General features: G+C 34.9%; 3 protein-coding genes across 4 annotated transcripts; 2 read left to right on the top strand and 1 right to left on the bottom strand.

Moving 5' to 3' along the window:
• The first annotated feature begins 61 nt into the window (after positions 1-61).
• Positions 62-9,272, top strand: TADA (tRNA arginine adenosine deaminase). 2 transcript variants are annotated; one of them, XM_068606209.2, is made up of 5 exons: positions 62-334; positions 1,397-5,098; positions 5,179-5,266; positions 7,220-7,347; positions 8,718-9,272. In XM_068606209.2, exons 2-5 carry the CDS (start codon positions 1,626-1,628, stop codon positions 8,983-8,985), a joined length of 3,957 nt encoding a protein of 1,318 aa, XP_068462310.1. In that variant the 5' UTR covers positions 62-334; positions 1,397-1,625; the 3' UTR covers positions 8,986-9,272. The 2 variants fall into 2 exon arrangements, with proteins under 2 accessions (XP_068462310.1, XP_090156320.1); XM_090300194.1 differs by having other exon boundaries at positions 107-334; positions 1,460-5,098.
• AGP19 (arabinogalactan protein 19) lies at positions 9,272-10,873 on the top strand. The gene is made up of 2 exons (XM_068606210.2): positions 9,272-10,481; positions 10,598-10,873. The coding sequence occupies exons 1-2, from the start codon at positions 9,795-9,797 to the stop codon at positions 10,694-10,696; spliced, it is 786 nt and encodes a 261-aa protein (XP_068462311.1). The 5' UTR covers positions 9,272-9,794; the 3' UTR covers positions 10,697-10,873.
• Positions 10,874-12,815: 1,942 nt separating this feature from the next.
• LOC137806216 (Zim17-type zinc finger protein) lies at positions 12,816-16,300 on the bottom strand. Its single transcript, XM_068606211.1, has 4 exons — positions 16,118-16,300; positions 15,933-16,053; positions 15,051-15,179; positions 12,816-13,056 (listed from the first exon to the last, which is right to left on the bottom strand). The coding sequence occupies exons 1-4, from the start codon at positions 16,225-16,227 to the stop codon at positions 12,949-12,951; spliced, it is 468 nt and encodes a 155-aa protein (XP_068462312.1). The 5' UTR covers positions 16,228-16,300; the 3' UTR covers positions 12,816-12,948.

Here is a 16,300-nt window from a genome sequence, read left to right on the forward strand (position 1 = left end):
GATTATCCAAACATTATATTTTACTACATAATATAAAGTATTTTTTTTTCATAAACTAGAAGAGTAAAATGGGATTTTTACATTTAGTGGGTGGAGATGAGAATTATGGGGAAGAAAAAGAGATCCCGGATTCTGTGTGCTCTCAGGAACAATCCAAATCCAAGAGAAACTTCAAACCAGTTCCCTCACTCTCTTTTCTTGCTTTCCAATCTCATCTCGTTTCTCTCCCTTTCTTCATTCTCTCACTGACCCATCATGCAAATCCCACTTCTCATTAATCTTCTCTTCGTGGGTTGAGCCTAGGGATAACCGCACACCCCCATCGCTGTTCAAGGTCTCACCTTTCCCTCTCTTCCTCTTTTACACCACTTTTCTGCACTTTCCTTCTTTCCTTTTTGCTCTCTCGTTCTGCATTGACCCAACTGAACCCTTAAATTGTAGTGTGGGTGGTGGAAAAGTATGCAGGACAATGGTTGGTCTCATTACAATGAAACAAGATTCTAAATTTTTAAGTGCAGGACGATTGTTCTGTGTTGATGATGGTTTATTTACATGGGCAGAAGGTTGCGAGTGCTTGATTTGAGAATTTTGTTCGTTTTGTGAAACTGGGGCACTTAACTGCCGTGGAATTGTGTGAAGTATAGAGGGGTATCTGTGTGTTGGGTTGAAGTTTGTTGAGGAATCTGAGTGTCAAAGGATGAGTTTTCCGGGGATTTAGCTAATGAATGAACTTGTGTGGAAGTTGAGCATGAGTTTGTGGGATGCTTGCTTAATTTTACTGATGGGTTTATGTGAATTCTTTCTGTTTAGAGAAGTTCTGTGTAATATTGTATTGAGTATTTTTTTTTATTGTTGAGATAATATTATTACTGAATTTGTTTAATGTAGTGGAATGAGTGTTTGATGCGATGGTACAATTTGAGGAGCTTTGATTGTGTTAAGGATCTTTTTAAACACGTTTTCCGAGTTTATTGTATTTTTTCGTATAAAACATATGTGATGAATATCCATGAACTGCAAATTTGACGTTTTGGGATGCTAGTGCCTATAAAAACTGCCTTGTTGCTGAATGAAACTTTGTGGTGATCCTTCTTGTTTGCTTGACCTATTGGGACATTATCGTTGACTGACATGATTTGCATCAGTAATCTTTTGACGAAGTTAGTGCGTGCTTTTGGCTCATTCCATCTTGTTGTCCTCTACATAAAAGTATTAATAATACGGAATAGTGATATGTTACCTTTATGCTTCCCTTATTGAAAATACTGTTGTGTTGTTTTCTGTTACCATCTGTTCTGATGTTAAATTATCGTGTATACTGAGATAAGTTGGTTTGGATGTTGAATTTTGATCTGAGTCAGTGATTCTGATTTCACTGAACAATCTATTGGTACAGGTGTGGATATTAGGTCTTGTCTTTTCCAAAAGCATTTCACTATGTTGATTATTCTTGTCACAGCCTACTGCTATATCAGCACTTGACAGATCATGGCCTACTGCGTTTTGGCATTCAAATCTATGGCATCTTAGATGATTTCTCTACTTGTTTGAGCTCAATTGTAATCGAAAGAACCTACTCTCATCAAGATACACTCTCCCACCCTTGTGGGAAGACGTGTGCAACTATGTACAACGCATATGTTAGCCCAACAGTATATGCTGTTAGGTCTAAAGAAACATTCTCATTATCTTTCAATGGCTACTCAAATTTATGTTATGAAAGATTTGACAGAACCCCGTCATACTGTTTGTCATGCTGTGGTTGTTGTGATTGCTGTTCAGTTTCCACTTACAGAGTACCTGTACAGTCTTGTGTTGTAAATGGGTTGAGGCAATCTGCTCTTCTTCAATTGTCAGCAACTAGAAGGTTGATACTGGGTGGTGGAGATCGCTACCTTTCCCGGCTGCCAGCTTATGGTTTCCTCAGGGATTGTCAAGAGCTTAATTCTTCTGTCAATGAGAAAACTGTTCGCAATATTAGTAGACGAAGCATAAAGGGAAGATGTATTCGTGCTACCTCACAAAAGGGGAGAACATTTTCCCATTCATTTGGTTCTGATGATGTCGAAGCAGTTCTCAGCTTATTGAATGAGGAGGCAGAGAAGGAATCTGCCATTTGTAGCAAATGTAAAGATGTGTTTTCATCCAAAAGAATGGGAGCAGAGAAGGTAAGGAAAAATGTGAGGAGAGAGGGACATTTGAATTCAGGTGAGAAAGTAAAAACAGAGAAATCAGTAGATTTGAAGCAACGTCAGTCATCCACCATTGAATTGAGAAGAGAATATGACAAGCCCAGCAAAGAAAGGGAAGCGTTTGCAAAAAGTGAAAACCATAGGAAACGAAGAGATGTGTCTAGTTGTTCATCTTATTATTCTTTCTCATCAGGAGATTTGGGGAGTGAGCAGGAAGTTCAAGATGAAATTGGTTTGGAAGAATTGTCACTGGAATATGAGAAGGGTGAAGCAAATGGTGTAGAGGAACAAGTCAAGGAACAAGTCAAGGAAGAATTCGACAGGAAAGGGAATGACTCAAAGAAGCTGCTGGGTGTTTCAAATAAGGAAAAATTTGCATTTGGTGAGGATATTGATTGGAACCTAAGGAAGAAGTCTGAAAAGAAGATGACTCAGGGAACTCTGCGAAACACAGAATCCACAAAGGAACAACAGGATATGTATTTGAGTGGATTTAAAACACATGAATCCAGTCATAAAAGATCGTCAATTTCACAAAACCAAGTTAATAGCGAGGAAGATAAATCATCTTTTGTTGACTATTTGGATAAGAAAACAAACAAGTCATATCTTGAAACAGTAAATAAAAGAAAACATCAGTCCATAGATATACAAGAGTCTGATTGTAATGAAGTTGAGGCAAGTTTGTTATCACAAAAGGAATTCAGTGTCAGGGAAGGGAAGCTTGATATATCAGAAATACCGTTGAAAACAACTGGTGAACATGAAAAAATTGTTGGTTCAACTTCTACCACTGGAAAGGAAATTTTGAAATCAAAGAAGGCATTCAGTGGCAGGGATGGGAACCTTGCAATATCAGAAACACTTTTACAAGAAACAAATGATACCTATAAAAAGGCTGTTGGTTCTATTTCTACCACTCAAAAGGATTTGATAGATAGAAGTTCCCATAAATATACTGGAAATTTAAGAACTGAAGACTGTGAAGGGACCTCAAGTACTAAGATGAAGGGCATGGAAGTGAAAAATGTTTCGAGTTATGTTCATGGAGTAGAGGAGCAGCAACACCGAAAAGGAGAGAAGATCATTACACAAGCTAATGTTGAAGATACATCTATCCTGAAGTCTAGAACTAGATTAAAGAACATGGGTGAAAATTTGAACATAAGCTCTGATTCAAGGGGTACATGGCTTCAAACAGATAAAAGGACAACTCAGAGTTTCCAACACAGGAAAGGATCTGAACTTGTCAGCGCTTTATCAGAAGGCTATGCCAGTGATGAAAAGCAAGTTTCAAGTTCTCAAAAAGGTTATGAGAAGGTGAGATTCATTCCAAAAAGTAAACCAACATCAGTTGTTAGAACTCAAGAAAGTTCTAGCCAAACTGATGAAAGGATTGCAAATTTTGAATTGACCAGAGCTGACCAAAGATCTTGCAACCTATCAATTTCTGATGAAACCACCTCAAGAGAGGAGTCCAGCTTGCAGGGATCATTGCATTTGGTTTCTGGGTATGGAAAACATGTTATGTTAACTGCAGGTGAAGAAAGGAGCTCTGCAACAATGTTGATCCCTTCCTCTTCAGAAGTCGGTGGAGGCTCAGCACATGTTGAACTCACTGCAGGAATTGCAAGCCCAAATGTCTTCCTTGAAACTTCAATGAGTGGATCTTCTGCTTTGTATGATAATTCAGGAAGGAGTTCTGCTTTGCATCCAGATGCTCTTGGTTCAGCTAATCTTTCAGAGAAATCATCTAGGCAGTTTGTTGATGAGTTTGCTGAGAGGATCGAGCAAGAAGTAACAACTTCCAAAGCACAAGAGATGGAAGTTACAGGAACAAAGTTGACACTTGAAGTTGGTGGTAATCAGATCTACAGCTTGAGGCAACAAGGCACTAAAAATGATGTTCAGTCAAAGGAGCACGATACTAGTGGTTCCTCTGGGTTTCCTGGGACCAAAGGTCCTTCTGATGAGATGTGGAATGTCACTGAACCATCTATTGAACAAGGTCTAGTAGCCAAAGAAACAGAGATCAGCAAAGAAACCGGGAAAGCTATTGTTTCTAAAAGTGGGAGGTCCTTATGGGGTATAATTTCAGATGTTGTTCGATTACGTTGGGGTTCACGGTCTGGTTCTTCCACATCAGCTGGAAGATCAGCTGAGAGAAACTCACCAAACAAGTCTGAAAGTGACACATGGTTTTCTGGGCAGGATCATGAGGAAACCACTAAAACTAATGTCAGAGACGAAACAAGTGTACTACCTCAAGCCATGATTTCTGATAAAATAAAACCAGGTAGACATTATGCCCAAAGCAAGGGAGAGGTGTATGACAATAAACTGAAGGACACAGGAAAACATCTTGAAATTGGATCGCCATCAGTGAATACATTGGAAAGTGGATCAGTGTCAGTAGGTGGATCAATGTCAGTAGGTGCCTCTTATACTTCTGGAGAGGAAAATGCTAGTTGGACCGAAGATAATAAAGATTTGAAAGCCACTACTTCTGGCACACAAAACGTGGAATTACCAATTTCAATACCTGCGAGAGGGCCTCCTGTTGCTGGAGAAATTGTAAGCATTGGTGGATCTGACATGTCTGGAGGAGCTCAGTTGGTGGTGCCAATCAAGGATTTTGTTGCTCCTTTGCAGTCTGAATTGTCTGGCTCAGAGAGAAAAGATGGTGAGTTAAAGCAAAGGAAGCTTCAACGGAACAAGCAAGTCATAAGGGATAGGTTTGATGACTGGGAAGAAGCCTATGAACAAGAACTTGAACAGCGTAGAATAGATGAAATGTTCATGAAGGAAGCACTTTTGGAAGCTAAGAAGGCTGCTGATACATGGGAGGTCCCTGTTGGTGCTGTTCTTGTCCAGCATGGGAAAATTATTGCTCGAGGGTGCAACTTGTAAGTGTTGTGATATTAATATTACTTCATTTTTTTGTAATTGCCTTAGTTTTAATTTTATATCTAAATATCCGTTTCAGAGTGGAAGAATTACGCGACTCCACTGCCCATGCAGAGATGATTTGTATACGAGAAGCTTCAAACCTTCTTCGGACATGGAGACTATCTGTAAGTTTTCCTTGTAGGACATTTATATTTATTGTGATACTACAGCCAAAGTTTCATATTCATTTTCTTTTGTTTCTGTATGATTTAAGCTCATATCATACGACTATTTTGTCATGTGAAAATATTCCACCACTTTTATGTTAAAGACATCTATTGCAGGCAGCAGCAGATCTATAATATTTACTTTCACAGAACAAGCAAGTTGCCATTACAAGATATTTATAAATTTAAATTAAAAATAAATTAAATTGTACATATTTTATTATTAAGAATAATAATTTTATTATATAAAATAGGAATGAATTAAAGAGATGAGATTTTAAAAATTGATAAAGACATGGGAGATCTATCAAGAAAATTAAACATCGTCCAAAAATAAGGTTTATTTGCATACATGCAATGGTGGATATAATTATTGAAACATCCAATTAAGAGTATATATTAACAAGATGAAGTTATGTTTAAAGAAGGTGAAGTTATTGAAAGAAATTGAGAAAATAATATTGGGATCAGAGACTACTTTATAATCTGTCACTCCCTAACTCCCTAGTACATTTTTTATCTGATTGAGAATTCTGAAAACCCTGTTGTGGTGAATTTTTATTAAAAGAGAAGAAATTCATTAATAAAAATGAGGAATACAAAGATAAGAGGTTAGGATATCCTCCATAAGAAAACTACAACAGGACAAAAATTTAAAAGAACCAGCCAAACAGAGCTCAAGAAAATCAGTGCACAGTGGTGGGCCAATCTATAAGGAAATCTGAAATGCCAACCCCTTAAAAGTGCCAGTGAGCCAAACACCAAAGAAAAGCCCAATTTTGATTGCTTTATATCTATTGCTATTTAATTCAGTCTACAAAGAAGTGAACTTTAAGCCTAATTCAACCTTATAAAACTGGTTTATAAAGTGAGATTTACACCCATTTATATACTATGAAATATCTTCATCTTTAATCGATGTGAGATCTCCGACACAGTCTATATTATTAAATAATGTCAAAATATAATTCTCTTCTAACAATACTGAGAAAGAGTTTGTGACTTAATTGCATGTTTAATCACCTAAAACATTATTTAGTACAGGGGAATTGAAGTGAAAAAGTAAATGATTTTTGTTTTTATACTTGCCTGTGGTCCTAATAGATGAATCATTTCCCTTCTTTCAATTCTTCCTGATCAAACATTGCTTGATAGTAGTAATTTAGTCCTCCTTGTGCAATGTTTGATGTCTATTAGTTCTAGTATTTACACAACTTGATAAATTAGTTTAAGGACAAAATTTTCCCATTTTCAGGACACCACACTCCCTAACTCCCTAGTACTTTTATCTAATTAATGATTGAGAATTCTGAAAACCTTGTTGTGGTGATTTTTTATTAAAAGAGAAGAAATTCATTAATAAAAATGAGGAGTACAAAGATAGGAGGTTAGGATATCCTCCATAAGAAAACTACAACAGGACAAAAATTAAAAAGAACCAGCCAAACAGGGATTAAGAAAATCGGTGCACAGTGGTGGGCCAATCTATAAGGAAATCTGAAATGCCAACCCCTTAAAAGTGCCAGTGAGCCAAACACCAAAGAAAAGCCCAATTTTGATTGCTTCATATCTTTTTCTGTTTAATTTAGTCAATATCAATGAATAATGTCACAAAAAATAATGCTCTTCTAACAATACAGAGAAAGATTTTGTGACTTTAATAGCACGTTTAATCACCTAAAGCATTATTTAGTATAGGGGAATTGAAGTGAAAAAAGTAAATGATTTTTGTTTTTAGACATGCCTGTGGCCCTAATAGATGAATCATTTCCCTCCTTTCAATTCTTCCTGATCAAATACTGCTTGGAAGTAGTAATTTAGTCTTCCTTGTGCAATGTTTGATGTCTATTAGTTCTGGTATTTTACATAACTTGATAAATTAGTTTAAGGATAAAATTTTCCCATTTTCAGGACACCACACTTTATGTAACGCTTGAGCCATGTCCTATGTGTGCTGGTGCTATCCTTCAGGCAAGAATAGACTCTCTTGTGTGGGGTGCTCCCAATAAGCTTCTTGGAGCTGATGGTAGCTGGATTAGGTATGAAGCCAACGTGCTTTTTTTATTGCTTATAAAGTTATACTTATGTTACAAGGAAGGCTTTATGGTTTAATAATGTTTCATCAATTTTACCTAAATTTGGCTGAATTGGTATTAATGCACATTTATTTTACCGTTAGTTACCTTTAGTTTGTTATCTTTAGTTAAATTGGCTGAGACATAAGAAAAGTGATTGGAAAAAGAGGGATTGCACACATACAAAATGTCACTATAATAAGAATAGTACCACAATACTCTCAATCATAAAGCATATCATACATTTGATATTTAACAACTAGATGGTTACTGTTAATTTTTTTATGTCAAATTCCATACTTTTTTTATCTAGACATCATTAATGAGTATGAAACATGTGTTTTACTCAGAGAAAAAGTAAATGCAATGATAGCTATGTTTTTAAAATCAGACAGTTCATTGAACCAGTCAAGGCACTGATTCAATGGTTCAACTGTGATTAATTGGTTTTCATAAAATTATCATAATTATTAAATATTTAAACAATGGATAGAATAATATTAAGAATATAATATCATAATTCTATGATGCTAAAAATTAAAATGAAACAAATTATAGGTTCTTAACATTTAAAATAAAAATAAAATAAAATATGTTATCGTACTTAACTTGAAATTTCAATATTATTCATCATATTTGGTAATAATAACAAGATTATTGTATAATAAAAAGAAAAAAAAGAAATATATTAGGTTATTTTAATTTTTTTGATAAGAAAAGAAGTCTTAATGGTGTATTATTAAATATTTAATATTTACCTGGTTTAAACCAGTTTTTGATTGATTTTTTTCTGGTTCTTTTACCAGTACTTCTTCACATCAGTTTTCTGGTTTATTTGAACCGGTTACTTGATGATTCACTAACATGATTTTTAAAACAGAAACAAATAGTGTGTAAAGATTTTTTGCGAACTTTCATTTAATCATAAATTGTGTGATTAGTTTATTGACTTTTATAGTATCTATCTTAAAATTTGTATGAAGGACAGATTATCATGTGTGATTAGTCTATTGATTTTTGTAGTAACTAGTCTATCAGCATGGCTGAAAATATAAAAACTTTTATGATGATAGTGTATGTTTGTTAAACTCTTTTACTTATGTTATATAGATGTCATTTCTGAATCCAACCCTGTTCTTAGCATTTCATGGGAATTTCTTCTAATTTACCTTTCCAGAAACTTAATAAGTTGCCTTTCTTCAAATGTACTGGGATTACTACTTATGCAGGCAGGGTTTAGTGAAAATTTTCTTGAAAGCTCTGCACATGAAATGTTCTTGAAAGCACAGTACATCAAATATTACTTATAGCTCCTTGTTGAACCTTTTTTGCAGGCTTTTCCCTGATGGAGGAGAACATGCATCAGAACCAAGAAATGTGCCACCTGCCCCAGTTCATCCATTCCATCCAAAGATGAAAATAAGAAGAGGGGTCTTAGCCACCGAGTGTGCAGATGCAATGCAGCAATTCTTTCATCTAAGAAGGAAAACGAAGAAAGTGGAAGCCTCAAAGGACCCTTCTCGCCTTCCTGTTTCTCACCACCACCCTTCCAAGATAATCAGCAAGATACATGACGTTTTCCACATAATGTTCTGTTTATAAGAAAATCTGATACACATTTTCCCATGTTTTAAATGAGCTGCAAATTTTTTTAGACTTGAATGAATGGTCATTGTGAAAAGTACAATGTTCAATTTATCTTAGAGTATTCAACCATTTAAGCTGGCATGAACAATAATTTCAGACGTTGCCAAGCCACTGTTGTCAACTTTAATTTGAAGTAATGACTTCAAACGCTTAAGATGATGACTAGAATGTAATGATATATTAAAGCCTGTCTGTCACTGTCTCCATTCATTTATTTTGAAAGGGTTGTGATTGGGTGAATATTTGAGATCACTTGCAAGAAACATAGAGATAGAGTATGTACAACGATTAGACTGCTGATAAAACATCACAATCTATGTGAAATTCTAACCATCAAGTATTAACAGAAAGTGATGGAGACAAGGTACTTGCATATAGGTATGCTTAGAAAATAGTTGGTGAAATTATATTCTCATTAGCATGAAACTTTTTATTCATTCCATCACTCCTTCTCCATCAACCTCATCTTTTGTCTATGAGAACCTAGACGCAAGTTAGGTCATACCATAATATTAACTTTGAATGGTGAGGCTGTGATAGAAGTCTAAATGACTAGGACTTAGGATTTCAAGGGTCCCTCTTGATGCAAGGGAAGCTAACTTGGTAGATGATTAATGTATAAATGATGTCATAGTCACATGAAGGCTACATCCTTCCTTCCACAGATCGTCCACACCATACGTTTCAACCTAGCCTTCACCATAGCTCATATATAAGATGCAAACTCTCTTCATTCTCAACCACATAACAACATTCAACATACAATGGCTGTAGTGTTCTGGACATTGGCTTTAGTATGCCTCTGCTTCCAGCTACCTTCCAATGCCCAAGCACCTGCAACCCTGCCCCCAGTTCAGTTGCCACCTGCAACCCCAGCTGCAACATCTCCCTCTTCTAGCACGCCACCGGTGGTAACACAACCACCAACAGTGGTGGCATCCCCTCCCACCGTAAGCACGCCGCCAGCGACATCCCCGCCACCTCCAATTGTAGCTCCCGTGACACCACCAGCTCCCAAGGTTGCACCAGCTTCAACTCCCACAGCCCCACCACCCCCAACTCCACCAAAAGCATCTCCTGTCTCACCTCCCACATCACCACCCCCACTACCGCCACCACCAGTTGCTACACCACCACCAAAGATAGCCCCAACACCAGCCATAACACCCCCAGCTCCTGCACCAGTAAGTGCAACACCAGCACCTGCACCTTCAAAGTCAGCACCAACTCCGTCTCCTGTTCCTCCACCACCAACACTGGCACCAACACCAGTAGTAGAGGTACCAGCACCGGCACCATCATCCCATAAACACAGAAGGCACAGGCACAGGCACAGGAGACATCAAGCACCAGCTCCAGCACCAACAATTATCCGCAAAAGTCCCCCAGCACCACCTGATTCCACAGCAGAATCAGACACAACACCAGCACCATCACCAAGTCTGAATCTGGTAATATTTTGTCTAGTGAATACCAAATTACAAATCATATATGGATATTTGCCATATTTACCAATGTGTCTCATCATTATCACACTTTTGATCATATTTTTTTTCTCCTTTCACAGAATGCTTCTCCATCAAAGCACCAGCAAGGGAGAAATATATGGGCAACAGCTGGACTTGCAGTTGCTGTTTTGCTGGCTGTCACCGGCTACAGCTGCTAGCAGTCTCATGGTGACCAAGGATTCACTTTAATGAGTTATTTGGTTTGCAAAATATAAAATTTTTAATGTGCATAGATCTAAATAATGAGAATCTATACCTATGATTCTTATCTTTTTTTTGTTGTGATCTTTGCTCAGAACTATTAATGAATATGCATTTTTGAATTATTGAAATAATCAGGAAATGTCAAACAAAATGTCTCTAGTCTTATAACATCAAACTCGATCAGTTTCTGAGTCTGTTTATTTTCTCCCCAATGTTATACTCAGACGTCCAAGAATTTCAACTAATTTGTATATCCTGCACATTTTTTTCATGAGAAAAAACAATAAATAAATATAGATTACTTAAAGAGTGATCAAACTCTTATACAAAGAATTAAGAAGAGGGATGACACCTTATAGTAAGGTGAAATGTCAATTACTAACACAAAATAAGAATTTGCATAGCAAAATTTTAGAAAATATGCCTATAAAGAATAAAGTAAAGCATGAGAAAATAATATGGCCATCATCAAAATGAAAAGCATACTCAGGAACACAAGATTAGAAGGTAGCCACAGAAAAAGGGCTGCTAGGCTAAGAACATGAACATGAATGAACTTTTAACACCTGCATATATCCAATACATCGGTCATTTCAAAAGTTATTTGAACTTTCAGAACAAGCTCACACGCAGCAATGCAATCCACTAACTTCCTTTGTATGAACCAAACTCAAATCCAGAAGAAATACTATTATAAAATTATTAAATATGAACCAATTTTAGAGATAAAATAATTAGTTGTTATATTAACTAAATTAGATATTATTTTATATACTAAAATAAATTATTGATATCTAAACTAATTTTCATCATTAATAAATAATTTTTAAATTAGTATCTAACTAGCTACCAAGATTTTAATTACCAATTATTTAGATTCTAAAGTTGGTAGCTAAAACATTAATAACTAGTTAAATATTAATTTAAAAATTATTTATCAATAATAGAAATTAATTTAAATATCAATAATTTTTTTAGTTTCTAAGATAATATCTAATTTAATTAATATAACAATTAATTATTTTTAGTAAATTTATTTCTCTTTTAAGATTTTTATGCTGAAAATTTACTTTTCTTCTCTTCAAGCAAAAATAAAATTGATATTCCATTTTAATATTTATAGAATAAAGATATGGTGCAAACTGGTGGAGGGTAGATGTGCCAACAAAGATAGTTTAAACCAATATTTGGACGAACTTTTTAATAAGCACTTTTAGAAAAAAATTTAAATAAAATAAATCCATAAGATAAAATTATCTTATTCATAAACTAAAATTAACTTGTTCATAAGCTAATTTGTAAATTTGTTTTCATATTAACGTATCAAAATATAGATTTTCAAACTTATGTACAAGTTAATTTTAATGTATGGACGAACTTATTTTACTTTTATCTATTTATTGTCTTTTTTTAATTATTTATGAATAAATTTGTTGAAAAAACATTTTAATTAAAATAAACTATTTTACGTGAAAAAATAATTCTTGATGATTATTATACTTACATTAATATGAACAATTTTATTTTTAATTAAATATATAAATATAAAATTCATTCTAACATTTTTTTTTTATCTACGCTTTTTAACTTCTTACAATCCGGAAAACTCTCAATTTAATAACTTTGATGATTAAGATTTCACTAATAAGTATTAATAAACAACAAATGTGAAGGGAAATTAAAAGAAAAGGAAGAACCTTAAGTAAAAAGAGAGAAAATGGCCTCCTAGCAGCTACATTCTTTAAAAATCTTTTTAAAGCCTCAAAACTTATTTTACTTTTATCTATTTATTGGCTTTTTTTATGAATATTTTTTTTAAATCAACATTTTAAACTATCTTAGGTAAAAAAAAATGAATTCTTGATGATATTATAATTACATCAATATAAACAATTTTATTTTCAATTAAACACACACACACACACATATATATATATAATACTCTTCACTTAACAATAACTTTGATGACAAAGTGTGAAAGAAAAATTAAAAGGAACAGAGAGATTAGCTATTACTGTTTTGTTAGCTGTAACTGGCTACAGCTGCTGCTGGCAATCTCATAGTAACCATGGATTCGTTTTAATGAGGAATTTTGTTTGCAAAATATAAAATTATTTCAGGTGCACAGATATGAATAATGAGAATCTATAACTATGATTCTTTCCTTTAATCAGCCCAAATGTCTCTACTTTTTTAGGTTATTACATCAAACTCGGTCACTTTCTGAGTCGATGTTTATTTTCTCCCGAAAGTCATACTCTGTGATAAGTCCAAGGTTATCAACTAATTTGTGATGCCGTAGACATCCTGCACACTAGTAAGATGAAATTTAAATTATTTACATAGAATAAGTGTTCTCATAATATTAATTTTACAAAATATCCATATAGAGAGTGAGAAAATAAAATAAGGTTTCCAAAACCAAAAAAGCATACTTAGCAACGCAAGATTAAAAGGTAACCACATTACTGGCCGCAACACCATGGACACAAATTAACTTTAACACTTGCATTCATGATTCAATGCATTAGGCATTCCATAAGTTATTAAATTTTCAGAACAAGCACGAAATCCAGTTATTTCCCTTGTATGATCAGCACAAACACAAATTGCAAAAATGGCTGGGAAATTTATTTTATTGTAGCAAAAATTGGTGTTCCACGTTAATAATTTACAGAATAAAGATATGATCTGTATTAATATGCCAAATACGCATAAACGTGGAGTTCATATGGCACGTAGCTAAAAGCGGAGTTGGAGCTTGGCAATGCAGTTGATCTTCTTGCAGCTGAGAGAGATGCTGGAATTGAACGAAGTTGATTCCCCCGTATTGGACAGAAAGAACCTTCTATAAGGATGTGAGAGAAAGCCCTCAAGTTGAGTAAGAGAAGTTAAAGTTTCAAACCAGTAAAGTCTGTTAGTGGAAGAGTTAACTCAGATTTGTTAATCAATTATTTCTTTTGGAAACAACCAAAAAAAGGGTTGCTTGTAGTGGTGGGCAAGGCAGGTATGTCATAAAGGGGAAGCTTTCAAGCGGGGGAGCTGGGCTGTGAAACTCAATCTCCATAATCAAAGACAAGGAAATCAACTTCACTAGATGGTGATCTACTTGATTCTTTCTTTCACCTACTGGTGGTTAGTCTTGCCCAGGGAACAATGCGCCTCCATCTATAGACCTTGAAATAATGGCAGTTAGTTGCTCTCAGTGACCAAGTCTCAAAACAGATTCCCAATTCCATCTTTAGTGACTGCAGGCAAGACTCCTGCCTGCGGTCACTAAAGATGAAGTCACTAAAGAGAGACCGGTGCAGGAGACTTGACAAGATGCCTGACTTCAAGGGAGTTAAGCCAACTATTATCTAGAGGAGACGAGAAGAGAACTGACCGATAGGAAGGGATAGAGATAGGTGTCAACAATTCCATTGCTAGGCTTTCGAGCAACAGAAAATATCAAGATTGAACTTATTAACAGAAAGGACCAATTGACTGAAATGGATGGGAAAATCAAGAAGCCAGCACTAGAACGAGTTCAACTGCTTGACCACCGGGATAGTCTTCCGCTGACTTCGTGTACGAGGAATTAACGGAAGAAACAAATTGCAACTCAATTCTTTGTGACATTGAGGTTGAGGAGCAATCCGTGATAAAAAGCAGAAGATGAAGCAACTCTTTATCAATCTCCTAGCTTGGAAATGAACTCTGCATCAAGCATTCTATTGCAAGTGTTCAAATCTCTATGAATTCTCTCACATTATGCAGATATTAAAACGCAACTTCGAGAACTATATTCAACCTTAGCTTCTAGAAGAGGATAATTGTAGAACTCGTGTTCTTGTGAAGGACTTTGTCTAGGCTACTACGTTGTAAGTGGTCATGGACCAGGGCTACTTTGATCCTTCACATAACCATCCTTGAAGATGAACCTAATTATTTCTTGTGCCTTAATCAGCCTTGCAAATTTCGTGATAAAAGGATTTCTTGTACACTCAATCCTTGCACAACATGTCTTATGAAATAAATCTTCTTCAAAAGTTATGTTTGGGACAATGCCTTATGATATCATACTAAGGTTGCACAACATGTCTTTTCCCCCTCCCTTGTCGGGAGATCCCTGTCCCCAATCCCACACTTAATCATCTAAAGAAGACCAATCATGAGGCATAAACATATAAAAAAATTTAATCAAATTGAACAATGGCGAACCGTGAAAACAGTATTAAAAGAAAAAAAGAGAATGCCAACACCTTTTAGACAATAAATGTTAAAATCATTATAAATGTTCACAAAGACTCGAGAAATAATAGATACCTGAACAAAAACAGCACCCCTTTCATACGCTAGCCGGTTCACAAGCCTCTTTGTTCTTTCCCCACATACGCCACATGTAAACTGTACAAGCAAACTTCTTCTTGGAAGATTCAAGTCAATAGTAGCACCCTGCAAATGCAATGCATATGTATCAATATCAAAAGCTATAGAAAGAAATTAATATTTGGGAGGAAGATCATCCAACATGATCTCTACCATCGAGAAAGATACAATCAAAACCGCATGTCCATAACAACTAATCAAAAAATAAGTTTGCCTTCAGAATATCATTATGGAGGAAACTAAAAGCTACTCTTTTTATTTTAGATTTACAACTACATAATGAAGTGATAGACAGTCAATAACAAGAATGAGCCATACCCTGGTAGATGGGAAAAATTAATTGAGACACATAGAAAATATTTAAGGTTAGAAAACAGAGTTAAAACAAGATCACATTTTTGTAATAATTATTTAAACACAAATTTAACAAAATATAACCAAAAATAGTCAAAATACAACCTCAGGCAGAAAATTCCAAAAACCAAAAACCATACAAGTAACTCGTTTTCTCTTCCTTTTTTATGAGTTTAATTTACATGCACTTTCAAGGTAATAAATCTTTACAGAGACATTAAATAAGAATCATCCCATCGTTATATTATATTTAAGAATAGGATAACATAGTAAAATGTGCAAATGTTATCAGATATATATGAAGCAAGTTCTATACTTACTACGGATATATATTAAATTCTTTGTTAATTTATAACAAAATATCACTTACTAAAACTATTTTATTAAAATAACTTTACCAAGAAAAATGTAATTATTTGAGGACAAATTAATAATAATATTGATATAATAAAATAACTCACTGACCGCTTCAGAATTGGGTGATTCTGGTTCTGGGGCAGTTTCAGAATCATCACCAATCAACCCATGTACTCTAAACACTCGACGAGCAAGCGATGGTGCTGCCACTGTTGCACAAAATCTTGACCTAAAGAAAAATGTTAGGGTTCAAATTGAAAAGAAAGAAAAGGGGTTTTGAATAGAAATCTAACCTGAAGAGGGTATTAGAAGGATTGAAGCAGAGAGAATGAACATGCTTAGGGGTTTTGAGAGAGAGAGGAGGGACGAACACAGTGCCACAGTACAGTGCGCTTGCCGCCATTGATCATTCGTTTGTATGAAACAACTCTCACGGAGTGAGTTTGTGAAAAATAGACGATGATGCAGTGATTTTT

This window comes from Phaseolus vulgaris, chromosome 3 (genome assembly GCF_051622355.1).
Source record: "Phaseolus vulgaris cultivar YP4 chromosome 3, ASM5162235v1, whole genome shotgun sequence".
NCBI classification, from domain to species: Eukaryota; Viridiplantae; Streptophyta; class Magnoliopsida; order Fabales; family Fabaceae; genus Phaseolus; species Phaseolus vulgaris.

Coding starts and splice junctions, on each gene's coding strand:
- TADA (XM_068606209.2), top strand. CDS start 1,626: ATGTACAACGCATATGTTAGCCCAACAGTATATGCTGTTAGGTCTAAA. Junction 5,099..5,178: donor ATTGCTCGAGGGTGCAACTT/GTAAGTGTTGTG, acceptor TATCCGTTTCAG/AGTGGAAGAATTACGCGACT. Junction 7,348..8,717: donor GCTGATGGTAGCTGGATTAG/GTATGAAGCCAA, acceptor CCTTTTTTGCAG/GCTTTTCCCTGATGGAGGAG.
- AGP19 (XM_068606210.2), top strand. CDS start 9,795: ATGGCTGTAGTGTTCTGGACATTGGCTTTAGTATGCCTCTGCTTCCAG. Junction 10,482..10,597: donor CATCACCAAGTCTGAATCTG/GTAATATTTTGT, acceptor CTCCTTTCACAG/AATGCTTCTCCATCAAAGCA.
- LOC137806216 (XM_068606211.1), bottom strand. CDS start 16,227: ATGGCGGCAAGCGCACTGTACTGTGGCACTGTGTTCGTCCCTCCTCTC. Junction 16,054..16,117: donor CCTTCTAATACCCTCTTCAG/GTTAGATTTCTA, acceptor ATTTTTCTTTAG/GTCAAGATTTTGTGCAACAG. Junction 15,180..15,932: donor AATCACCCAATTCTGAAGCG/GTCAGTGAGTTA, acceptor TTGCATTTGCAG/GGTGCTACTATTGACTTGAA.